Source organism: Rhinoderma darwinii, chromosome 4 (genome assembly GCF_050947455.1).
Source record: "Rhinoderma darwinii isolate aRhiDar2 chromosome 4, aRhiDar2.hap1, whole genome shotgun sequence".
NCBI classification, from domain to species: Eukaryota; Metazoa; Chordata; class Amphibia; order Anura; family Rhinodermatidae; genus Rhinoderma; species Rhinoderma darwinii.
In genome coordinates, this window is record NC_134690.1 from 36935387 (window position 1) to 36962567 (window position 27181).

The following is a 27181-nucleotide window of genomic DNA, read 5'->3' on the forward strand; positions in this document are numbered from 1 at the left end:
GAGTTATGACTGTGTGTTATCTGTGGTGTTACATAGGACTGCAGGTGATATCTACTACATTATCTGTACTCAGAGAGTTATCACTGTGTGTTATCTGTGGTGTTACATAGGACTGCAGGTGATATCTACTACATTATCTGTACTAAGAGTTATCACAGTGTGTTATCTGTGGTGTTACATAGGACTGCATGTAACATCTACATTATCTGTACTCAGTTATCACTGGGTGTAGAGCTGGTCGATTTTTCCCAAAAAATAAAATCTAGATTTTTGTCAATCATTTTTGATTTGATTCAAGATTTTCTTATTTTTAGGAGTAATTAAGGAATTACTGTGCATGCAATTCCCATATCTCAAAAAAAATACCAGGACACAATTCTTTAGATTAGAGTTATCCAATAATATATATTGATTATCAGGATTGTCCCTCAGCTGCTACGTGTGATCATGCTCACTTATAAAAGGCACAATGCTGATAATCATCATATATATATATATTTGGCTCAGAGACTAAGAAGAGCAACTATGAGTGCAGAGGAACGCCAGGAACAACGAGAAACCACTTCCCAAAACATTAAGAAGGCAAAACCCTGAAGTAAGACGACCCTGTAATGAAGAACGTCGTTCTCAAAGAGCACAATTATAAATACTTATCATTCCTTTTACTAGCAAACCCGTGTAACGAGCTTTCTATACTAGTATAATATGTCTCTCCTAGATAAACACACTTAAATAATGGAATCTATATATATATATATTCCCATAGATGATACCGTATTATCCTCCTTTATGTAGACATATTAGCACTCACCCCGGGATTACTCATATATCATCTACATGGAAGATTCCTATATCCAACACTAGAGAAATAGGCTCATTATTCAATAAGATAATTACCAGAAATACACCTCCGTCTCCTCAACTTTCTTCCTCCAACTGTTTAAGAAATAAAAAAAAATACCAATATTACACATAATTGTTCTTGAAAGGAATATAAAATATACTATTGTTCTCTGTTATAATATACGAAACAGTCGATACAAGGAGGAGGAGTTTCTCATAGCAACCAATCAGATTGCAGCTTTTATATATGGTATATTTTCCCTGGGCTTTGATTGCCTGATGGGAAAACGTGAGTGGTGATGTCAAAAGGGATCCTACATAAAAACTGGGTTGTGTCTAGAACATTTTTTCATAAAGCCTCCACACCCCAGGAGGCAAAAGCATTTTTCATTACTATCAATGCCTACTGCTTTCTGTGACTGAATAATACCCCCATACAGTACAGGCTGGACCCGGCAGAATGCCATAGGGGGAGGCCACCATGATCAGGGATGTTAGGAAGGGAAGGAGTTAAGGAGTTAGGGGTGTGTTTAGGAGGGGGCGGATGTGAGGGGGGGCGAGGTCAGTTTACTTAAGGGTAGGAGAGGGAAAGGCGTCGCCATCTTTAGTAACAGCACAGGGAAGCTTGCAGCAGCACAGGGAAGCTGGTGATCTTTAGTTAACAGCACAGGGAAGATTGCAGCAGCACAGGGAAGTTTGTCCAGTACTTTATAATGGATGCACTACTTACCCAGCTCCGTGTTTGGATCTGGGGCGCGCTCTCCTCCCCGGCGGCGGTCACGTCGCACGAGGCCTCCGGAGAGGTTGAGCCCGGAAGTGATGCCACGAGCCAGGCGCAGGGTAAGGAGCCCCACGAGGGACCCTCCAGGCCGGGCCCCTCGCTCGGCTGCCGTGAGCAGGACGGCCTGGTCTGAGAGGAATCCTGGAAGCCGGCCTGGCTCAGCGGAGGTGGTAGGGCAGGCACCCATGCATCCGGGACCTCCCTCTGCCTCCAGACGACGGGACCCAGGACTTGCGGTGGGCCGTGCTGGCGATGCTCCAGTCGGGCGGCCCACCTGTACCCAGGATGGTGCAACCAATTCCAGGCGTGTGCCACGGTCGGTGGTGACACGGCGGGCAGGAGGGCGGCTACCTGCGGGCCGCGGGGTGGTCGAGCCTCCCCAACAGACGGGCGGAGAGGCCCAGTTCATTGGCGCAGTTAAGGAGCGCTCCATCAGAAGGTCGGGGATGTCATGCGTGCGGCGCTTGTCCTGGCCCGTCTGGGCAGGATGAAGTGGACGACCGTGAGTTCGGTGACCAAGAGGGACGTCTGGAGGGATCCTTCGCCCCGGCTGGTGGGGACACAGCACCTGCGCAGCCCGGTGAGTCGCTGTCTCCTACTTTTTCATTGCCTGCTGTATTTCGGTCCCCAGGGGTAGGGGGTGGGGGTTCACTTTTGCCTACGGGATTGCCGGGGTGTAGCGGGGGGATTACAGGAAGTACGGGTGGTGGGGGTGAGATTCATGAATTGTTGTGTTGTGTGCGTGACCTTTTGGCGCGATGCGGAGGGGGGGCGGTAGGTTCCCCGTCCCCGGTTGCAGCTTGGGTGGGGCCGTCAGGGCCTGCAGTGGTGGATAGCACGCTATGGGGAGCTGGGGTGGTGTCTAGGGAATCGGGCGTGGCAGTGTCGGTGCAGACAGAAAAGGATGTGGCAGTGGATGAGGTGCGGTTGGATGATAAGGCGAAGGGCGAGGTCTATGTTTGTTTTGAGGGCCCATTGGGGGCGCATCTGAAACCGGAAGTAAGGGAAAAGATATGGAGGGATGAATATGTGGAAATTTTTTCATTGTTGCCGTTGGAGAAGTTCAATTTAGATAAAGGGAAGTGGTTGGAAAGCAAGAAGGAGAAGGAGGAAAAACGTCGGTATCGATTGATTCCCCAAACTTTTGTTAATTGGTTGCAGGCGTTTGCTATTTTGGCAAGCGTAATTGGACAGAAGACGCCGGAGCATTGTTCCGGCCTCTTCTGTTATATGGATGCTATCGGAGAGGCTCATCGAGTTTACGGCGGGCAGACTATGATGAGCAGTTCCGGCAGCGGAAGGCAGTGAGACCTGACATTAGGTGGGATAACAAAGACATAGGGTTATGGTTGCGGGTCATGGCTCCAGTGCGTTTTGGCCAGTCCTTTCAAGGGGGTGGGGCCGGGGTGGCCGGCCCCTCATTGCCTTCGGGGGGGGGAGCAGGGGGGACAGGAGGAAAATCCGGGTTCTGCTGGCAGTTTAATGAGGGCCAGTGTAAGTTCGGATCGGGTTGTAAGTTCAAACATAGCTGCTCCTCCTGCGGGGGGATCTCTCACGGAGCGGTTAAATGTTTTCGGAAGGGAAAAGGACGAGGGGCCGGGGGCGCTAGTCAAGGGCCGGACACCGGTGAGGTGGGAAGACATGGAGCCCTTTCTAAATAGGTACCCTGATAGGTCCAGGGCAAGTTTGTTGTTGGATGGTTTGCGGGTTGGTTTCCGGAACCCTGCCCCTGCTCACAAGGTGCCGTTTACCTTGCGTAGTTTGCGTTCAGCGTTGCAGTATCCAGGGGTAGTAGGGGATAAGTTGCGGAAGGAGGTGGAGTTGGGGCGCATGGCAGGTCCGTTTGAGAGTTGCCCTTTACCGGAGCTGGTGGTGTCACCACTGGGGGTGGTGCCTAAGAAGGAGCCGAATAAGTTTAGGCTCATACATCATTTATCTTACCCGAGGGGGCGATCGGTTAATGATGGGATTTCTCCAGAACTTTGCTCGGTGGCTTACACGTCGTTTGATGCGGCAGTTGCGTGGGTGCGCCGCTATGGTGTGGGTGCATTAATGGCAAAAACGGATATTGAGTCGGCCTTTCGCCTCCTCCCTGTGCATCCTGACAGCATACGGCTGTTAGGATGTTATTGGGACGGGGCTTATTTTGTGGATCGCTGCCTCCCTATGGGGTGTTCTATTTCCTGTGCCTATTTTGAGGCTTTTAGTTCTTTCCTGGAGTGGGTGGTTTGCGATGTTGCGGGGGTCTCGACGGTCATACATTACTTGGATGATTTCCTGTGTGTTGGTCCAGGCGGGTCTTCGGTTGGTGCTACGTTGTTGAACATGATAGAGTGGGTGGCAAAGAGGTTCGGTGTGCCTTTGGCCCAGGACAAAACGGAAGGACCTAGCTCCTGTCTGGTCTTTTTAGGAATCACCATTGATTCTTTGAGGATGGAGTGTCGGCTCCCGCAAGATAAATTGGTAGCGTTACGGGCGGAGGTGGACCGGGCTAGACATTTGCGTAAGATCACGTTACGTGCATTACAGTCATTATTGGGTAAGCTTAACTTTGCTTGCAGGATTATGCCCATGGGCCGGATTTTCAGCAGGCGGCTGTCGGGAGCGACGGCTGGGGTGACAGCCCCTCATCATTTCATTCGTCTGACACAGGCGCTGAGGGCAGATTTGGCAGTTTGGTTTGAGTTTTTGCATCGTTATAATGGGAGGTCCTTGATCATGGCCCCGGTGGTTGACAGCGTAGATTGGGAGCTGTTTACAGATGCTGCGGGGGGCGTGGGATTTGGGGCTTACTGCAAGGGTCAGTGGTGCGCGGCGCGGTGGCCTGAGGAATGGGCGGAGTTGGGTTTGGTGAAGAACCTGGCATTCCTAGAGCTGTTTCCCATAGTAGTGGCGGTGGAAATTTGGAGTGAGAGGTTTCGGGACAGCAAGGTACGGTTCCATTGTGACAACTTGGGCGTGGTGGGGGCTATTAACAACGTGTCAGCGTCATCCCCCCCGGTCGTCCGGCTGTTGAGGCACCTGGTTTTACGTTGCTTGTCTTTGAACGCTTGGGTTGTGGCGGTTCATGTGCCAGGGATCAAAAATGACATCGCAGATTCTCTTTCTCGCTTGCAGTGGGAGCGGTTCAGGATGGTGGCTCCGGACGCGGAGGAGGACGGGATCGCTTGCCTGGAATGGTTGTGGGGGCTGGGTTACGAGCCGCAGGAGGTTTGATTCAGGCTTCGCTTGCGCAGGGTACTTGGGCTGCTTATGATTCGGCGTGGCGGGAGTGGGAGAGTTGGTTGGCAGTTCTGGAGGGTGTAGTGACGGATGATGATCGGGTGGTGGCGTTGTTAGTCTTTCTGGGGCAAGTCTCTATCGCGGGCTGGTCAGTGTCCAAGGTAAATCGTTTTGTGGCAGCCCTGGCTTTTGGTTTTAAGGTCCGGGGGTACACAGATGTTACAAAAAGTTTTTTGGTTGGCCAGGCCCTGAGGGGGTACAGGAGAGGGAGGATGTTGCCGGATCGGCGGCGCCCTGTCTCGTTTATGTTGTTGGAACAGTTGTGGGGGGTGTTGTGCGACATTTGTTTTTCCAGCTACGAGGTGACCCTGTATAGGTTGGCATTCTCGTGGGCATTTTTTGGGGCCCTGAGGGTCGGGGAGCTGGTGGCTCCCAGCACAAGGAGACCTGGGGGGTTGAGAATGGAAGATGTGTTGGTAACGGATCGGAGTGTGGAATTCTGGATCCGGCGGTCTAAGACGGATCAAGGGGGTCGGGGCAAGAGAGTGGTGTTGGGGGTGGCCAAGGGGGTCAGGATGTGCCCAGTCGCCTGCTTTGCGGGGTTCAGAGAGGTCTCAACGGTGCGTAGGGGACAGTTGTTGTGTCATGAGGATGGGTCCTTTATGTCCCGGTATCAGTTTACGTGGGTTTTTCGTAGGTGTCTGCGGAAGTTGGGACTGGAGGAGGCGTTGTTTTCCCCCCATTCTTTTCGGATTGGGGCAGCGACGGAGGCGGTGGCATGGGGGTTGGGTGAGGAAGTGGTAAAGCAGATAGGTCGATGGGATTCCCGCCGCTTCCAGCTGTATGTGCGCCCTCAGTTTATATGATAGTCCAGTCGTAATCCCTCCTTCTCTACACTCCCTCCAGGTCCCCTCATCGTTTTTCTCTCCTCCTCCATGTTTCGCTTGCATCCTTACTCGTTTTGTTAATCAGTGGTTTTATTTTTCAGGACCAGCGGGGCGATTGGTGTGGATCGTCGGGCATTCCTACGTTCATTGGGGGGCGGAGCGGGCGGATGTTCGTCCAGACGGGCGGCAGTTGGGTTTTCGGCGGGAGGATGTAGTCGTGCGGTGGCTGGGGAGTAGGGGGATGCTGTGGAGTCGGGTGTTGCCGAACGTGCATCGGTTTGCGCTGATGGACAGGGCCCCGGATGTCTTGGTGTTGCATGTCGGGGGTAACGATTTGGGTAGTCGTCCTTTTCGGGAATTGATCAGGGATATAAAATACGATCTACTCAGGTTATGGTCCGGCTATTAAGGTGGTGTGGTCAGAGATTGTCCCGCGGAAGGTTTGGCGGCATGCTAGATCGGTGCAGCGGTTGAATAAAGCCAGGGTTAAGGTTAATCGGGCAGTTTCGGGTTTCGTGGTGAGAAACGGGGGGGTCTTCGTGCGTCATTATGACTTCGAGGATGGCCAGGGTAATTATTGGCTAGGTGATGGTGTGTACCTGATGGCCGTGGGGATCGACCTGTGGACTCTGCGCCTGCAGGAAGGTATCGAAAGGGCCCTCTCGTTGGGTGGGGGCTCGCATACTTAAAGGTGTCTAAGTATGTTCGTGTGGCGGATTGGGGGTCCTTGGAGTTGGTGGTAAATTACTGTGGGGGGGGGATTCATAGGGGGTATGGTCCCTCCCCAATTTATTATGGTTGGTAGTCTGCTCAATTTGGGCTCCTGCTGGGTGGTGTCCCGAGGAGTGGTCAATTTGGGCTCCTGCTGGGTGGTGTCCCGAGGAGTGGTCAATTTGGGCTCCCGCTGGGTGGTGTCCCGGGGAGTGGTTGCGGTTGAGGTCAGCCAACTGCAGGTATAACGGTGCCCCTGAGCCAGTAGGGTGACGGCTGGGAGAAAAATACTATGCAGGTGGGCTGTTTCGTGACAGACTTTTGTAGCTCCAAGGACTCCCCTTCCATTGTTATTATTATTTGTAAATTGGTGTTCTTGATGTTTGTTTGTAAATAAAATGGCTGCTGTGGCCAAATTTATCCAACCCAAGTGTCTGAGTCTTATTAGAGGGACAGGGGGTTTGGAAAAAGGTATGGCCATTAATGGGGAAGGTGAGTAGGTGAAGCCACTTCCCCCCGGTAGGAGTGTACGCACTCTACAGTCCCCTGATCAAGTACAGGCTGGACCCGGCAGAATGCCATAGGGGGAGGCCACCATGATCAGGGATGTTAGGAAGGGAAGGAGTTAAGGAGTTAGGGGTGTGTTTAGGAGGGGGCGGATGTGAGGGGGGGCGAGGTCAGTTTACTTAAGGGTAGGAGAGGGAAAGGCGTCGCCATCTTTAGTAACAGCACAGGGAAGCTTGTCCCACCCTCCCTCCCAAAATGATGTGTTCATCTGTGTGACTATTTTGGTATTTCGCTTTGTTGCTCGTTGTTTTTGTTTTTCCGCAGGTACCGGAGGATGCTGTGGAACAGTTTTGCAATGTCGCAGCAGTTGTATGGCGGATTGGGGGTCCTTGGAGTTGGTGGTAAATTACTGTGGGGGGGGGATTCATAGGGGGTATGGTCCCTCCCCAATTTATTATGGTTGGTAGTCTGCTCAATTTGGGCTCCTGCTGGGTGGTGTCCCGAGGAGTGGTCAATTTGGGCTCCTGCTGGGTGGTGTCCCGAGGAGTGGTCAATTTGGGCTCCCGCTGGGTGGTGTCCCGGGGAGTGGTTGCGGTTGAGGTCAGCCAACTGCAGGTATAACGGTGCCCCTGAGCCAGTAGGGTGACGGCTGGGAGAAAAATACTATGCAGGTGGGCTGTTTCGTGACAGACTTTTGTAGCTCCAAGGACTCCCCTTCCATTGTTATTATTATTTGTAAATTGGTGTTCTTGATGTTTGTTTGTAAATAAAATGGCTGCTGTGGCCAAATTTATCCAACCCAAGTGTCTGAGTCTTATTAGAGGGACAGGGGGTTTGGAAAAAGGTATGGCCATTAATGGGGAAGGTGAGTAGGTGAAGCCACTTCCCCCCGGTAGGAGTGTACGCACTCTACAGTCCCCTGATCAAGTGAATACCACCATACACTAACTGAATAATACCCCCACATCACCATACAGTTATGTCATTACAGTTTGATTCGTGGAGCCCCAAACTTTAAAACTACCACCAATCGAGGGACATCGGCTCTATCAAGTACAGCCGTCCTTATCAGGAACGTTGCATATGGTTTACTGTTTACTCAGGCACAGGGGCTCGTCCATATGATCTACTGTGCCTGGTACTACAGCTCAAGGCATCTCCTTCCTGTAAGGCATAGCCATACTCATATGTACAGGGCCGTTTCTGTGCAGATTAGACCCCAGTCAGACCCACACAGATCAAACATTCTAAGAATAGGCCATCGAATGTTAAATTCCAGGTAGTGAAGGGGTAACTTCCTTTGTGGTCTAGGGTATTAACCCCTTTGCGCAGCACAACGTAATAGCACGTCGTGGGGCTGAAGGTGATGTATCGAGGGGGCTCACGCGCTGAGCCCACTCCATATGCTGTGGGTATCAGCTGTGTATTACAGTTGACACCCAGTACTAACGGCCAGGAACAGCGATCGCAATGGCCCCGTCCGACACCTCGTCTTCCTCCCACAACGCGATCGTAGGGTGCTGATGGTTGTCATGGCAGCCCAGGGCCCTAATAAAGGCCCCGAGGTCTGCTTTCACTCTGCCTCTGTTAAAGGGAATGTGACGCTAGAAAAAAATGTTTGTTTTTTTTAGTTAAACAATTAGTGTATAGGTGATTAAACATTGTTCTAATTATTTAATTTTTTTCACGAGTCAGGAAATATTATAAATTAGATTCTAATTTATAATATTTCCCAGTGCTGGTCACTAGATGGAGCAATTCCCAAAATTGCAGTATTGCATGTGGTAAAGCAACCACATTGCTTTATGCTGCAAAATTTGAGAAAACTCACTCGCTCTAGTGAGCTCTCAGAATCCCCCCTCCTTTATCCTGGCTAGTTCCGGGAGAAACGAGGGGATTGAACGGTCAAACCTCCTACACTGTGTGTCGCCATTTTTTGAGCTAACACACAGTGTAGTTGGTTTACATACACTAGTAAACACACAGTAAAACACTTACATACACAGCATTATACTGTGTGGGGCAGCTATAGGATGCATTATACTGTATGGGGGCATTGTACTGTTTAGGACAGCTAAGGGGGGCATTATACTGTGTGGGGCATTATACTGTATAGGACAGCTAAGGGGGGCATTATACTGTATGGGGGCATTATACTGTATATGACAGCTAAGGGGGGCATTATACTGTATGTGGCAGCTATGGGGGCTTTATACTGTATGTGGCAGCAATGGGGGGCATGATACTGTATGGGACAGCTATGGGGCATTATACTATATTGGACATTATAGTGCATGGGGCAGCTATGGGTGTCATTATACTGTATGGGGGCATTATACTGTATGTGGCGGCAATAGGGGGCATTATACTGTATGGGGCATTATATTGTATGGAGTGCATTATACTCTATGGGGGCATTATATTGTATGGGGCAGCTATGGGTCGCAATATACTGTGGGGGCAACCATGGAGGGTATGATACTGTGGAGGCAGCTATGGGGGGCATTATACTGAGTGGTGGCATCTATGGGGCATTACACTGTGTGGGCAGCTATGGGGGCATTATGCTGTGTGTGGGCAGTTATGGGGGCATTATACCGTGTAGGGGCAGCTATGGGGCATTATACTGTGGGGTCAGCTATGGGAGGCATTATACTGTGGAGGCATTCATGGGGTCTGTCGTGCAAGGCGGCTGGGTAAGGTGTGCATGCAGTAATTGAATAATACCACCATATAGTAACTGAATAATACCACCATACACTGACTGAATAATACCTCCATACAGTGACTATATAATACTACCATGCAGTAACTGAATAATACCACCATACACCGACTGAATAATACCTCCATACAGTGACTAAATAATACCACCATACAGTGACTAAATAATACCACCATACAGTGACTGAATAATACCACCATACAGTAACTGAATAATACCACCATACAGTGACTATATAATACTACCATACAGTAACTGAATAATACCACTATTCACTGACTAAATAATACCTCTATACAGTGACTATATAATACTACCATGCAGTAACTGAATAATACCACCATTCACTGACTAAATAATACCTCCATACAGTGACTAAATAATACCACCGTGCAGTGACTAAATAATACCACCATTCAGTGACTAAATAATACCACCATACAGTAACTGAAAAATACCCCCCTACACTGACTGAATAATAGCTGCAGACACTGACAGAATAATACCACCATACACTAAGGCCTCATTCACACGACAGGGTCCGAGTGTCGGCCGGGACAATCGGCCGTTTTTGGCCGATTTTCCCGGCCGGTTTGCATCCGGTTTGCATCCGTTCCGGGCCGAGTTTCCGTTTTTACCGGCCGATTTGGACCCGATTTGCATCCGTTTTTTTCCCTGTCCGTTTTAAAATCGGATGATTTTCATTTCAATTTTTTGCCCCACACAGCCCTTTGTAGATAATGCCACAGCCCCCCTGGTAGGTAATGCCACCCAGCCCCCTGTAGGTAATGCCACACAGCCCCCTGTTGGTGATGAAACACAGCCCCCTGTTGGTGATGCCACACAGCCCTCTGTAGGTGATGCCACACAGCCCCCTGTAGGTGATGCCACACAGCCCCCTGTAGGTAATGCCACCAAGTCCCCTGTAGGTGATGCCACCAAGTCCCCTGTAGGTGATGCCACCAAGTCCCCTGTAGGTGATGCCACCCAGCCCCCTGTAGGTGATGCCACCCAGCCCCCTGTAGGGGATGCCACACAGCCACCTGTAGGCGATGCCACACAGCCACCTGTAGGCGATGCCACACAGCCACCTGTAGGCGATGCCACCCTGCCCCCTGTAGGCGATGCCACACAGCCCCCTGCAGGCGATGCCACACAGCCCCTTGCAGGCAATGCCACCCTGCCCCCTGTAGGTGATGCCACCCTGCCCCCTGTAGGCGATGCCACCCAGCCCCCTGTAGGCGATGCCACCCAGCCCCCTGTAGGCGATGCCACCCAGCCCCCTGTAGGCGATGCCACCCAGCCCCCTGCAGGCGGTGCCACCAAGCCCCCTGTAGGTGGTGTCACCAAGCCCCCTGTAGGTGATGCCACCAAGTCCCCTGTAGGTGATGCCACACAGCCCCCTGTAGGTTGCACCCATCCCCCCCTTCCAGGAGAAGTCACTGACTTCGATGTCCATATATGGACAGTGGAGTCACTGACTTCTCCTGGAGAGGAAATCCCTGCCACAGGTCGGGAATTCCGCTTCAGAAGTGAGTGACGTCACTGTCCATATATGGACAGTGTAGTCACTCACTTCTCCTGTAGCGGAATCCCCGGCCATAGAGTCGGGGATTCCGCTGCAGAAGTGAGGGACATCGCTGTGTCCATATATGGACAGTGTAGTCACTCACTTCTCCTGTAGCGGAATCCCCGGCCATAGAGTCTGGGATTCCGCTGCAGAAGTGAGTGACATCGCTGTGTCTATATATGGACAGTGTAGTCACTCACTTCTCCTGTAGCGGAATCCCCGGCCATAGAGTCGGGGATTCAGCTGCAGAAGTGAGTGACATCGCTGTGTCCATATATGGATAGTGTAGTCACTTATTTCTCCTGTAGAGGCATCCCCGGCCATAGAGTCGGGGGATTCCGCTGCAGAAGTGAGTGACTTCGTTGTGTCCATATATGGACAGTGTAGTCACGCACTTCTCCTGTAGCGGAATCCCCGACCGGGGATTGGGGATTTCGACTCCTACAGGGAGCAAAAAAAGAACCTCCTCCTCTGCACTCTACACTGTGAGGAGGAGGAGAGAGAGTGCGCGTGCGACGGTAGACCCGGCCATCACTCAGGACATATTCCGGTGATGGCCGTGTATTACCCGGCCCCATAGACTTCTATGGGAGCCGGGCGGCCGGGTACCCGGCCGAAAATAGGGCATGTCCCGGCCGTCAAAAAATTGGTCGTGTGAATAGCCCCATTAGGGGTCTATTGTTCCTAATGCAGCCGGGTGCCGGCCGATTTATAAACGGCCGGCACCCGGCCGGGAAACCCTGTCGTGTGAATTCCGCCTAACTGAATAATACCTCCATACAGTGACTGAATAATACCACCATAGAGTGACTGAATAATACCACCATACAGTGACTGAATAATACCACCATACAGTGACTAAATAATACCTCCATACAGTGACTAAATAATACCTCCATACAGTGACTGAATAATACCACCGTACAGTGACTAAATAATACCACCATAGAGTGACTTAATAATACCACCATGCAGTGACTGAATAATACCACCATGTAGTGACTGAATAATACCACCATACACTGACTGAATAATACCACCATACAGTGACTGAATAATAGCTCCAAACAGTAAATGAATAATAACTCCATACAGTAAGTGAATAATACCACCATACAGTGACTGTATAGTAGCTCCATACAGTCAATGAATAATACCTCAATACAGTCAATGAATAATACCTCCATACAGTATTTGAATAATACCTCCATACAGTGACTGAATACCACCATTCACTGACTGAATAATACCACCATACAGTGACTAAATAATACCACCATACAGTGACTGAATAATACCACCATAGAGTGACTTAATAATACCACCATGCAGTGACTGAATAATACCACCATGTAGTGACTGAATAATACCACCATGCTGGATCTATTGCACTAAGAATACCAGTGGTGCCCTGCAGACGCCATTGACTTTTAATGGGTCAGCTGGGTTCCGCCGAAGTGTCCGTCATTTTGACAGGAAAAATATAATCCTTTTTGTTCTACAGACTTACGGTATTTCCTCAAGGGTAATCCAAAAAGGATCATCTCCATATCCTGATGGCCTGGAAGAGAAAATACAAATCCAGTTAGAATAACAAAACTGAAACCTACCAAAAAAATCATCTATCATATTTGGCAAGGATGTGGTGTCCGAGGCACAGTTAGCTCTGCCCGCAGCCCGACCTGCAAGAAGCCTGTGAGGAAGGAGATGTGAGTGCTCAGTCTGTCTGTTGTTTGTGCCTCCATTTGTCTGTGAGTCTGAGTGTTTGTGTGTGTATAAATTCCAGTATGTGGGTATGTGTGTCTTTGTGTGTCTTTGTGTGTGTGTGTGTGTGTGTGTGTGTGTGTGTCTAAGTGCCTATATATGTATCTGTATAGTGGCGTAGCTATAGAGATTGCATCGGTCGCAGCTGCGACCGGGCCCCCAAGCCTGTGGAGCCCGCAGGGCCCTGTTGCCACCCAGTGCTGACCGCTCTTCCAACTGTATTTGCGTCCTCAGGACGCAAATACAGTTCAGTGCAATGCTGGAGTCCTGCTCCAGTATTCACTGTGCCGCGAGCGGCTCGGCGCAGGCAGGCGCGATGTAGTGAGTCACTCACAGCACAGACCGGAGGAGAAGGATTCTCCACCCATCGTGGGAATGGGGATAGGTAAGTAATTATGTTATTATTTTTCTATTAGGTATGTACATATGGGGGCATTATACTGGGTATGGGAGGGGGGCTCATATGGTAGCTGCTGAGGGGGCATCATACTATATGGGGGCATTATACTGTATGGAACAGCTATGGGGGCATTATAATCTATGGGGCAGCTATATGGGGCATTATACTGTATGGGGGCATTATACTGTATAGGACAGCTGAAAGGGCATTATACTGTATGGGGGGCATTATTCTGTATGGGACTTCTATGGGGGCATTATAATGTATGGGGGGCATTATACTGTATAGGACAGCTAAAGGTGGCATTTTACTGTATGTGGGCATTATTTTGTATGTGGCAGCTATAGAGGGCATTATACTGTATGGGGAGAATTATACTGTGTGGGGCAGCTATAGGATGCATTATACTGTATTGGGGCATTGTACTGTATAGGACAGCTAAGGGGGGCATTATACTGTGTGGGGCATTATACTGTATAGGACAGCTAAGGGGGCATTATACTGTATGTGGCAGCTATGGAGGGCAATCTACTGTATGGGGAGCATTATACTATATGGGGCAGCTATAGGGGGGCATTATACTGTATGGGGGCATTATACTGTATGTGGCAGTAATGGAGGACATAATACTGTATGGGGGCATTATACTGTATAGGACAGCTAAGGGGGGAATTATACTGTATGGGGCATTATATTGTATGGGACAGCTATGGGGGCATTATACTGTACTGTGCAGATATAGGGGGCATTATACTGTATAGGGCATTATACTGTATGTGGCAGCTATGTAGGGCACTATAGTGTATGGGGGAATTATACTGAATGGGGCAGCTATAGTGGGCATTATACCGTATGGGGGCAATATACTGTACGGAGCAGCTATAGGGGGCATTATACTGTATGGGGGCATTATACTATATGTGGCAGCAATGGAGGGCATTATACTGTATGGGGGCATTATACTGTATAGGACAGCTAAGGAGGTATTTTACTATATGGAGGGCATTATACTGTATGTGACAGCTATGGTGGGCATTATACTGTATGGGGGCACTATACTGTATGGGGGCATTATACTGTATGGGACAGCTATGAGGGCTTTATACTGTATGTGGCAGCAATGGGGGGCATGATACTGTATGGGACAGCTATGGGGCATTATACTATATTGGACATTATAGTGCATGGGGCAGCTATGGGTGTCATTATACTGTATGGGGGCATTATACTGTATGTGGCGGCAATAGGGGGCTTTATACTGTATAGGGCATTATATTGTATGGAGTGCATTATACTCTATGGGGGGCATTATATTGTATGGGGCAGCTATGGGTCACAATATACTGTGGGGGCAGCCATGGGGGGGGGGCATGATACTGTGGAGGCAGCTATGGGGAGCATTATACTGTGTGGTGGCATCTATGGGGCATTACACTGTGTGGGCAGCTATGGGGGTATTATACTGTGGGGTCAGCTATGGGAGGCATTATACTGTGGAGGCATTCATGGGGTCTGTCGTGCAAGGTGGCTGGGTAAGGTGTGCGCAGGGGTCTAGTGCTGTTGGGAAGGAGTAGGGGGTCCAAGCTGAATTTTTGCTCCAGGGCTCTTTAGCAACGCCCCTGTATCTGTAAGTGTATATATTTCTGTGTGTGCATCTACTACATTATCTGTGTTCAGAGTTATGACTGTGTGTTATCTGTGGTGTTACATAGGACTGCAGGTGACATCTACTACATTATCTGTACTAAGAGTTATCACAGTGTGTTATCTGTGGTGTTACATAGGACTGCAGGTGACACTACTACATTATCTGTACTCAGAAAGTTATCACTGTGTCTTATTTGTGGTGTTACATAGGACTGCAGGTGACATCTACTACATTATCTGTACTCAGAGAGTTATCAATGTGTGTTATCTGTGGTGTTACATAGGACTGCAGGTGACATCTACTACATTATCTGTACTCAGAGAGTTATCACTGTGTTATCTGTGGTGTTACATAGGACTGCATGTGACACTACTACATTATCTGTACTCAGAAAATTATCACTGTGTCTTATCTGTGGTGTTACATAGGACTGCAGGTGACATCTACTACATTATCTGTACTCAGAGAGTTATCAATGTGTGTTATCTGTGGTGTTACATAGGACTGCAGGTGACATCTACTACATTATCTGTACTCAGAGAGTTATCACTGTGTTATCTGTGATGTTACATAGGACTGCAGGTGACACTACTACATTATCTGTACTCAGAGAGTTATCACTGTGTTATCTGTGGTGTTACATAGGACTGCATGTAACATCTACATTATCTGTACTCAGAGTTATCACTGGGTGTAGAGCTGGTAGATTTTTCCCAAAAAATAAAATCTAGATTTTTGTCAATCATTTTTTATTTGATTCAAGATTTTCTTATTTTTAGGAGTAATTAAGGAATTACTGTGCATGCAATTCCCATATCTCAAAAAAAATACCAGGACACAATTCTTTACATTAGAGTTATCCAATAATATATATTGATTATCAGGATTGTCCCTCAGCTGCTACGTGTGATCATGCTCACTTATAAAAGGCACAATGCTGATAATCATCATATATATATATATTTGGCTCAGAGAATAAGAAGAGCAACTATGAGTGCAGAGGAACGCCAGGAACAACGAGAAACCACTTCCCAAAACAAGGCGTTAAGAAGGCAAAACCCTGAAGTAAGACGACCCTGTAATGAAGAACGTCGTTCTCAAAGAGCACAATTATAAATACTTATCATTCCTTTTACTAGCAAACCCGTGTAACGAGCTTTCTATACTAGTATAATATGTCTCTCCTAGATAAACACACTTAAATAATGGAATCTATATATATATATATATTCCCATAGATGATACCGTATTATCGTCCTTTATGTAGACATATTAGCACTCACCCCGGGATTACTCATATATCATCTACATGGAAGATTCCTATATCCAACACTAGAGAAATAGGCTCATTATTCAATAAGATAATTACCAGAAATACACCTCCGTCTCCTCAACTTTCTTCCTCCAACTGTTTAAGAAATAAAAAAAATACCAATATTACACATAATTGTTCTTGAAAGGAATATAAAATATACTATTGTTCTCTTTTATAATATACGAAACAGTCGATACAAGGAGGAGGAGTTTCTCATAGCAACCAATCAGATTGCAGCTTTTATATATGGTATATTTTCCCTGGGCTTTGATTGCCTGATGGGAAAACGTGAGTGGTGATGTCAAAAGGGATCCTACATAAAAACAGGGTTGTGTCTAGAACATTTTTTTCATAAAGCCTCCACACCCCAGGAGGCAAAAGCATTTTTCATTACTATCAATGCCTACTTCTTTCTGTGACTGAATAATACCCCCATACAGTGAATACCACCATACACTAACTGAATAATACCCCCACATCACCATACAGTTATGTCATTACAGTTTGATTCGTGGAGCCCCAAACTTTAAAACTACCACCAATCGAGGGACATCGGCTCTATCAAGTACAGCCGTCCTTATCAGGAACGTTGCATATGGTTTACTGTTTACTCAGGCACAGGGGCTCGTCCATATGATCTACTGTGCCTGGTACTACAGCTCAAGGCATCTCCTTCCTGTAAGGCATAGCCATACTCATATGTACAGGGCCGTTTCTGTGCAGATTAGACCCCAGTCAGACCCACACAGATCAAACATTCTAAGAATAGGCCATCGAATGTTAAATTCCAGGTAGTGAAGGGGTAACTTCCTTTGTGGTCTAGGGTATTAACCCCTTTGCGCAGCACAACGTAATAGCACGTCGTGGGGCTGAAGGTGATGTATCGAGGGGGCTCACGCGCTGAGCCCACTCCATATGCTGTGGGTATCAGCTGTGTATTACAGTTGACACCCAGTACTAACGGCCAGGAACAGCGATCGCAATGTTCCTGCCCGTGTAAACCGTCAAATGCTCCGGTAAAAAAAAAAGTTTAAAGAGAGGGAGCGGCCCCGTCCGACACCTCGTCTTCCTCCCACAACGCGATCGTAGGGTGCTTATGGTTGTCATGGCAGCCCAGGGCCCTAATAAAGGCCCCTAGGTCTGCTTTCACTCTGCCTCTGTTAAGCCCGTCCTGTGACAGGGCTTAAGAGAGGCCTGTAAAATCGACAATACATTGCAATACATGGTCCTAGGGGAACTAATAAAATGTGTAACAAAAATTTAAATAAAGAAATTAGTGAAAAAACAAAAACTTAAAAGATCAAAAAAGCCCCCTTTTCCCATTTTTCCCTCTGAAGTAATGTCAAAAATAAAAAAAATAAACAAAATAGGTATTGTTGCGTCTGTACTATTACAATATACGCTTATTGAACTTGCACGTGAACGCTGTAAAAAATGTAAAATTTGAAATGCCAATCTCTCTAAAAAAAAATCATAAAAAGTGATCAAAAATGTATATGTACAAAACATGGTACCAATAAAAACTACAGCTTCTCTCCAAAAAAATAAGTCCTCACACCGCTCAGTTGTTAAAAAGTTCTGGCTTTCAGAATGTGGTAAAGCAATTTTTTTTTTTAACAAATAGTTTTTAAAAAAAGTGTTAAAATATATAAATCCTATATGAATTTGGTATCATCGTAATCTTATTGAGCCACAGAATAAAGTTAAGTTGTCATTTTTACCGCATGGTGAAAGCCGTAAAAACAAAACCCAAAAAACAATGGAGGAATCGCATTTTTTTCCAATTTCAGCCCGTAAATAATTTTTTTCAGTTTTTCAGTACATTACTAGTCCTTCTTAAAGAATTAGAATATCTTAAAAAAGTTAATTTATTTCAGTTATTCAATTCAAAAAGTGAAACTCATATATTATATAGATTCGATATAACACCAGCAGATGACATTGTGAAAAGTATTCGGCACACTGAGTCGTAGGTAATGGATTCTTGACATTTTTATTATGTTTGATGCCAAGGATTAGGTGCAACGTTTCGGTCAAATGACCTTCGTCAGGCACTATAAGTATACAGAATATTTATACATTGGTATATTAGCATCATATACGTACATTTTTTCAAAAGTTGAGTAAAACATAACGTAAGTAAGGAAAGTAAATAAATAAAAAACGAAATAAATCAAAGAACAGAATTGTGCATTGAAATATCACAGAATAAATCAAGCAAGAACAGTATGAGTGTACGGACGACATCCTTGTCCCAAGCACAATAACGTAATCAGGTATGCAGCAATATAACGAGTTCTTCATATAGGCAGCATAAACAGTTCCACAGAGGCTGTGTTTAACAAATAGAGATATCCATACATAGCTCATTAAGGAAAAGACAGGGGTAAAGCAGTATCTCCTGTTGTCAAACAGGTACATCGCTAAGGGATTAATAAGTCTTTAAAAACGACAACTATGACAAACTATCACTAGTTACCTCCTCTAATATATTATGTTTGAGAAACACTGTCCCCCTAATGCAGGCTCTCCAAAGATATTACCTAAGTATAGAAGCATATATATCATCTACGTTTCCCCACATTTTAACACGTCTCTGGCACGGCACATAGTGCATCTATTGGAGACAGCAAGCAGAGATATTGAAAACTGTAAGATATTGATGCATAAATGATATTGAGAGGTTGTAGAACTTTTTATTATACAATATAGCATGTACAAGATCTCCGCCGCCATGCAATTCTATAACAAATGGCTGCAGCCGAGAGCCTACAGCAGGGATTCCCTTCACGCTCGATAACATATAGGCGTTACTAAGGACAGCAAGGACCAATCAGATTAAGGAGAGGCAGGGTTTGACAGGAGAGGACACGAGTGTCCTCTGATTAGCAGAACGCCCATGGCGTGACGTCAATAACCATACGCGCGCTGGGACACGCCCACTGCCCGCCCCGCTCAGGGATATTTAAACCTACGATAGATCCCCCATTTTAGTGCCAAAAAGAAGCGGAATTCCGCCATTCGTATCCACAGCGCCGATCGTCTGGACATACCAGAAACCAGGGTAACAAGGTAGGCTTGACAACAACTCTGCACTCAATACATTACAACTATGACCTGATGTTATGCTAGTTAGCACTAGACTGATAGCCTTTGCAGACCATGGAAGCCTGTCACACTTTATTACCACTTTATTACCATGTTATGAGGTTACTATGTTACCCTTAGCGATGTACCTGTTTGACAACAGGAGATACTGCTTTACCCCTGTCTTTTCCTTAATGAGCTATGTATGGATATCTCTATTTGTTAAACACAGCCTCTGTGGAACTGTTTATGCTGCCTATATGAAGAACTCGTTATATTGCTGCATACCTGATTACGTTATTGTGCTTGGGACAAGGATGTCGTCCGTACACTCATACTGTTCTTGCTTGATTTATTCTGTGATATTTCAATGCACAATTCTGTTCTTTGATTTATTTTGTTTTTTATTTATTTACTTTCCTTACTTACGTTATGTTTTACTCAACTTTTGACCAATGTACGAATATGATGCTAATATACCAATGTATAAATATTCTGTATACTTATAGTGCCTGACGAAGGTCATTTGACCGAAACGTTGCACCTAACCCTTGGCATCAAACATAATAAAAATTTCAAGAATCCATTACCTACGACTCAGTGTGCCGAATACTTTTCACAATACGATTGGGTTGGGACCCTATTCGTGCACCTACCTGGATCTAGTGCATTCCGAACCATTTTCCACCAGCAGATGACACACTGACTATGGAAACTTCACACTGGGCCGCAAGCAACTTGGATTGACGCCTCTCCACTCTTCCTCCAGACTCTGGGACCGTGATCTCCAAATGAAATGCAAAATTTACTTTCATCTGAAGACCGGACTTTGGACCACTGGGCAGCAGTGTTGGTCCACAGTGTTATATCAATTCCAGAGTCAGCGCAGCGTCTACCAGCACATTTTCGAGCACTTCATGCTTCCCTCTGCTGACAAGCTTTATGGAGATGCTGATTTCATTTTCCAGCAGGACTTGGCACCTGCCCACACTGCCAAAAGTACCAACACCTGGTTTAATAACCACAGTATCACTGCACTTGATTGGCCGGCAAACTGGCCTGACCTAAACCCCATAGAGAATCTACCGGGTATTGTCAAGAGGAAGATGAGAGACCCCAGACCCAACAATGCAGACAAGCTGAGGGCCACTATCAAAGCAACCTGGGCTTCCATAACACCTCAGCAGTGCCACAGGCTGATCACCTCCATGCCATGCCGCATTGATAACACCTCAGCAGTGCCACAGTCTGATCACCTCCATGCCATGCCGCATTGATAACACCTCAGCAGTGCCACAGGCTGATCACCTCCATGCCACGCCGCATTGATAACACCTCAGCAGTGCCACAGGCTGATCGCCTCCATGCCACGCCGCATTGACAACACCTCAGCAGTGCCACAGTCTGATCACCTCCATGCCACGCCGCATTGATAACACCTCAGCAGTGCCACAGGCTGATCGCCTCCATGCCACGCCGCATTGACAACACCTCAGCAGTGCCACAGTCTGATCGCCTCCATGCCACGCCGCATTGATAACAGCTCAGCAGTGCCACAGGCTGATCACCTCCATGCCACGCCTCATTGACAACACCTCAGCAGTGCCACAGTCTGATCACCTCCATGTCACGCCGCATTGATAACACCTCAGCAGTGCCACAGGCTGATCACCTCCATGCCACGCCGCATTGATAACACCTCAGCAGTGCCACAGTCTGATCACCTCCATGCCACGCCGCATTGATAACACCTCAGCAGTGCCACAGGCTGATCACCTCCATGCCACCCTGCATTGATAACACCTCAGCAGTGCCACAGTCTGATCACCTTCATGCCACGCTGCATTGATAACAGCTCAGCAGTGCCACAGGCTGATCACCTCCATGCCATGCCGCATTGATAACACCTCAGCAGTGCCACAGTCTGATCACCTCCATGTCACGCCGCATTGATAACGGCTCAGCAGTGCCACAGGCTGATCACCTCCATGCCATGCCGCATTGATAACACCTCAGCAGTGCCACAGTCTGATCACCTCCATGTCACGCCGCATTGATAACACCTGAGCAGTGCCACAGGCTGATCGCCTCCATGCCGCGCCGCATTGACAACACCTCAGCAGTGCCACAGTCTGATCGCCTCCATGCCACGCCGCATTGATAACAGCTCAGCAGTGCCACAGGCTGATCACCTCCATGCCACGCCTCATTGACAACACCTCAGCAGTGCCACAGTCTGATCACCTCCATGTCACGCCGCATTGATAACACCTCAGCAGTGCCACAGGCTGATCACCTCCATGCCACGCCGCATTGATAACACCTCAGCAGTGCCACAGTCTGATCACCTCCATGCCACGCCGCATTGATAACACCTCAGCAGTGCCACAGGCTGATCACCTCCATGCCACCCTGCATTGATAACACCTCAGCAGTGCCACAGTCTGATCACCTCCATGCCACGCTGCATTGATAACAGCTCAGCAGTGCCACAGGCTGATCACCTCCATGCCATGCCGCATTGATAACACCTCAGCAGTGCCACAGTCTGATCACCTCCATGTCACGCCGCATTGATAACAGCTCAGCAGTGCCACAGGCTGATCACCTCCATGCCATGCCGCATTGATAACACCTCAGCAGTGCCACAGTCTGATCACCTCCATGTCACGCCGCATTGATAACACCTCAGCAGTGCCACAGGCTGATCACCTCCATGCCACGCCGCATTGATAACACCTCAGCAGTGCCACAGTCTGATCACCTCCATGCCACGCTGCATTGATGCAGAAATTCATGCAAAAGGAGTCCCGACCAAGTATTGAGGGCATATCCTGTACATACTTTTCAGTAGGCCAACATTTCGGTATTAAAAATCATTTTTTAAATTGAACTTATATAATATTCTAATTTTCTGACCCACTGAATTTTGGGTTTTCATTAACTGTTGCCATAATCATCAACATTAAAAATAAAATGCTGGAAATAGATCACTCTGTGTGTAATGAATCTATATAATATATGAGTTTCACTTTTTGAATTAAATTACTGAAATAAATTAACTTTTTGATATTCTAATTCATTGAGAAGGACTAGTATATGGTACTTTAAAAAGTGTCAGTAAAAAGTACAACTACTCCCACAAAATATAAATACGCCCTCACACCACTCTATTGACGGAAAAATAAAAAAGTTATGGCTCTTGGAAGGCGGGGAGTGAAAAACTAAAATGAAAAAGCAAACAATGGCTCAGTCCTGAAAGGGTAAAAGGGGTTTCTCATGCCATGCTAATAGTCCTGGTTTTGACCCATTAACCGCTTCCCGACATTTGACGTATCCATACGCCAAAGTCGGGTAGGGGAAGTATGGAGCGGGCTCAGGGTAACTAGCACCATCGCGCTCGAGCATGATCCCGCTAGTTTAACTGGTTAAATGCCGCGGTCAACAGAGACCGCAGCATTTAAATAATTAGAAAGAGGGGGGCGACCCCCTCTAACAGCTCATCACGCCCCCCGCAACGCAATTGTGGGGGGGTGATGGTTGCTACGGCTGCCTGGGGGCTTAATGAAGGCCCCCAGGTCCGCCATCTTTGTACACCTATTAAGCCTCCGGCAGGGCTTAATAGTGGCCTGTCACAATCACGATATACTGCAATACATTAGTATTGCAGTATATCGTGCAAGCGATCTAACGATCGCTGGTTGAAGTCCGCTAGGGAGACTAATAAAAAAAGTAAAAATGAGTTAAATAAAGTTTTTTTTTTGTGTAAACAAAAATAAAAGTATTAAAAGTTCAAAAAAACACCCTTTTCCCATTTTCCCCCTAGAGCATAGTAAAAAAATAAATAAATAACCATAATTGGTATTGCCGCGTCCGTAAAAGTCTGAACTATTACAATATATCATTATTTAACCCGCACAGTGAACGCCGTAAAAAAAACAAATTGTAAACGCCAGAATCTCTATTTTTTGGTCACCTAATCTCCCACAAAAAATGAAATAAAAAGTGATAAATAGTATTATTAAAAACTACAGCTTATCCCGCAAAAAATAAGCCCTCATACTACTTAATCAACGGAAAAATAAAAAAGTTATGGCTCTCAGAATTTGCTGACACAAAATACATTTTCTTTTTTACACCTAGGTTTCTACTTGTAAAAGTAGTAAAATATAGAAAAAACTATATATATTTGGTATCGCCGTAATCGTATCGACCCACAGAATAAAGTTAACGTGTTGTTTTAATTGCACAGTGAATTCCGTAAAAACGGCACGCAAAAAACAATGGAGGAATCGCTGTTTTTTTTCTTTTTCTACCCCACATATAATTTTTTCCCATTTCCTAGTACATTATATGGCAAAATAAATGGTGATACGAAAAACTACAACTTGTCCCGCAAAAATCAAGCCCTCATAGTACTATATTGATGGAAAAATAAAGACGTTATGGCTTTTGGAAGGTGGGGAGGAAAAAACAAAAATTAAAATCTGAAAAAGGGCTGCGGCGGGAAGGGGTTGAAGTAGGTTGGGCTTATATAGTATGGTATAAAAAATGAAAAACATTTTCAGGTAGTTTTTGGGGAATTACGATGGTAAATCATCCGTTGAGTTTAAATATTATTTGTGATTTGGAATGTAAATGTTGTTTTATACAACTCTGCCCATCACCAGGGATCCTACATTACATACATCTCATCCCGGTATTCTTCTTCATCCTTAGGCCCCATGCACACGAACGTAAAAACGCCCGTAATTACGGGCCATAATTATGGCACGTTTTTACGGGCCCATGGACTTCTATTGGCCACGGGTACCTCCCCGTATGCTTACGGGAAGGTGCCCGTGCCGTTGAAAAATATAGAGCATGTCCTATTTCAGGCCGTAATTACGGCACCGGCAGGCCCATAGAAGTCTATGGGGCTCCCGTAATTACGGGTGACTACGTGTGTGCACCCGTAATTACGGGAGCGTTGCTAGGCGACGTCCGTAAATAGTCACTGTCCAGGGTGCTGAAAGAGTTAAACGATCGGCAGTAACTGTTTCAGCACCCTGGACAGTGACTTCCGATCACAATATAGATCAACCTGTAAAAAAAAAAAAAGACGTGCATATTTACCCAGAACTCCCTGCTTCTTCCTCCAGTCCGGCCTCCTGGGATGACGTTTCAGCACATGTGACCGCTGCAGCCAATCACAGGCCAATCACAGGCTGCAGCGGTCACATGGACTGCCGCATCATCCAGGGAGGTCGGACTGGATTTCAGGAGAGGGACGCGTCACCAAGACAACGGCCGGGTAAGTATGAATTTCTTTTACTTTTTCTGCGGAAAGGGCTGTCCCTTCTCTCTATCCTGCACTGATAGAGAGAAGGGGCTGCCGATTACTGCAGTGTAATTTTGCAGCGAAAACGTGCCCGTAAATACGGGTGGAATACGGGTGACCAAGGACCCATATTTACGTCAGTATTTACGGGTGGACAAAAATACGGTCGTGTGCATGGGGCCAAAACATTTTCAGGTAGTTTTTGGGGAATTACGATGGTAAATCATCCGTTGAGTTTAAATATTATTTGTGATTTGGAATGTAAATGTTGATTTATACAACTCTGCCCATCACCAGGGATCCTACATTACATACATCTCATCCCAGTATTCTTCTTCATCCTTATTCTTTATCTTTTCCTCATTATTTCCCAACTCTGCATTCTCCTCCTCCTCAATCCTTGGCTCCTCCTCACTCTTCTCCTCTTCAATCTTTGTCTCCTCCTCATTCTCCTCTTCAATTTTTATCTTCTCCTCCTCAGTCTTTATCTCCTCGTCCTCCTTCACAATCTTCATCTCCTGATCCTTCTCCATCCTATTAGAGAATAAAAAAAGATAGTGAGAATCCAGGACATATTCTATAGACTTATTATTAAGGATCATTAATAACTACTGTGACCTTTTTTTGCCAATATTTTATACTAGAACCATCCCCACCCTGCACCTCAAAATGTACAAGACCTATTCATTGTTACTGTTGTGGAAGTCAATGGCTCAAAATATATTAGACTGAAATTTAGACGAGAGTTCCAACAGACACTCACGCCAGGCACTTCATCCAGCATCCTAATCAGGAGATTTCATTTCGATATGAGTGAAGAAGAATAAATCACACAGACGCTGCTGATATGCTCAAAATACTCCTCTGAGGTTTATTGCCAAACTCAATTATAATATCATTCAAAAGGGGTGTAGGCTTGAGGTTAACCAATCAGAGGCAATGTAACAATAAGGGTATGTTCACACGGCAAAGCAAAAACGGCTGTAAAATACGGAGCTGTTATCAAGGGAAAATAGCCTCTGATTTTCAGCAGTTTTTTATGCATCATGCGTTTTTTTATGTATTTTTTTAAGGACATTTTTGGAGCTGTTTTTCTATTGAGTCAATAAAAAACGGCTCCTAATAAGGCTCAAGAAGTGACATGTACTTCTTTTTTACGAGGCATTTTTTTACGTGTCATTTTTAGAAATGGCGCATAAAAACCGCCCCGTGGGAACGAAACACAGTTTTTCCCATTGAAATCAATGGCCAGATATTTGAAATTGTATCTTTAGCCATTTTTCGGGGCATTTACAGCCCAAAAAACTTCTGAAAATAAGCCGTGTGAACGTACCCTAACTCTTATTCAGCCAATAGAATACTATGAGAATATTTCAAATGCATTATTAGAATTCATCATTAAAATGCTGACATCAGAATTGCATCTGGAGGCAAGCATACAATAGAGTGGTGTTAGCTGCTCTTTCCCATAGAGGGAGTACATAAGATAAAGAGAAATAGTTGCACTTTATGTCCAGGCGTTCAGCCAGACAGCCATCTGAACATTTTGAAGGATATAAGAATAATACACAATAATAACATATTTTTGCAGACTCAGGCAGAACTATGTAGAGGAAAAGTGGAGAATAAATATCTTCGTAATTTGGCATGCTTGATAATTCATAATGTAATTTAATACAGAGAATATAAGCAAATTGACCAACCATCACATTACCAATACCCAACCTGTACCAGAACCCTCAGTACCCAGTCATCCATGCCCATCTTGTACCTGATACATGGATGTACATAGAAATATTCACACTCATATTGTGTTACCCATGACAGTATAATAATCCAGATACAGTAGCTCCATGTTAGGGCACATTCACACGTGGCTGAATTGCTGTTGAATTCCGCTGTGGACAGTCCGCAGTGGAATTCTGCAGCAGCCGTTTTTTACATTTCTTTCTATACATTTTTAGGAAATTTAGTTCAGACGTTGCAGAAAATAACGGTGCGGAAATTAGCCTGCGGTGCAGAATTTTCCCTCCGCAGCATGCTCATTACATTGCGGAGAAGAAGCGGAATTTCACTGCGGATTTTAGCCTTTGCAATGCAAAAACTGAAATCTGTGTCAAGTCCGCTGTGATATCTGCAACGTCTGAATTACCTGTCAAATATGCAAATGTTGGTGCAGATTCGTTGCGTGATTGCCCCAAATCTTCACCAACATTTGCAGCGGAAAAACTCTGCCACGTCTGAACATGGCCTTATAATGGTGTCATGTGCTATAATGTCCAGCACAAGAGTGTAACCCAACCCCAATAATATTCCTTATTCTAATAGTAGTCTTAATAAGTTTGCCTATGGTTGTGTCCTGTGTACTGACCCGGCACGTGTACTATCTCATATAATATGG

The 27181-nt window shown here is 46.3% G+C and overlaps 1 protein-coding gene across 1 annotated transcript in view; it reads right to left on the reverse strand.

The window, feature by feature from the left end:
- Positions 1-27181, reverse strand: part of LOC142760401 (uncharacterized) — a 77851-nt gene that overhangs the window by 23594 nt on the left and 27076 nt on the right. Inside the window, exons 7-9 of the mRNA XM_075863588.1 lie at positions 25096-25314; positions 16428-16466; positions 12757-12807 (exon numbers count right to left, since the gene is read on the reverse strand). Coding sequence (XP_075719703.1) covers positions 12757-12807; positions 16428-16466; positions 25096-25314 — 309 coding nt within the window. The remainder of the gene's footprint in view (positions 1-12756; positions 12808-16427; positions 16467-25095; positions 25315-27181) is intronic.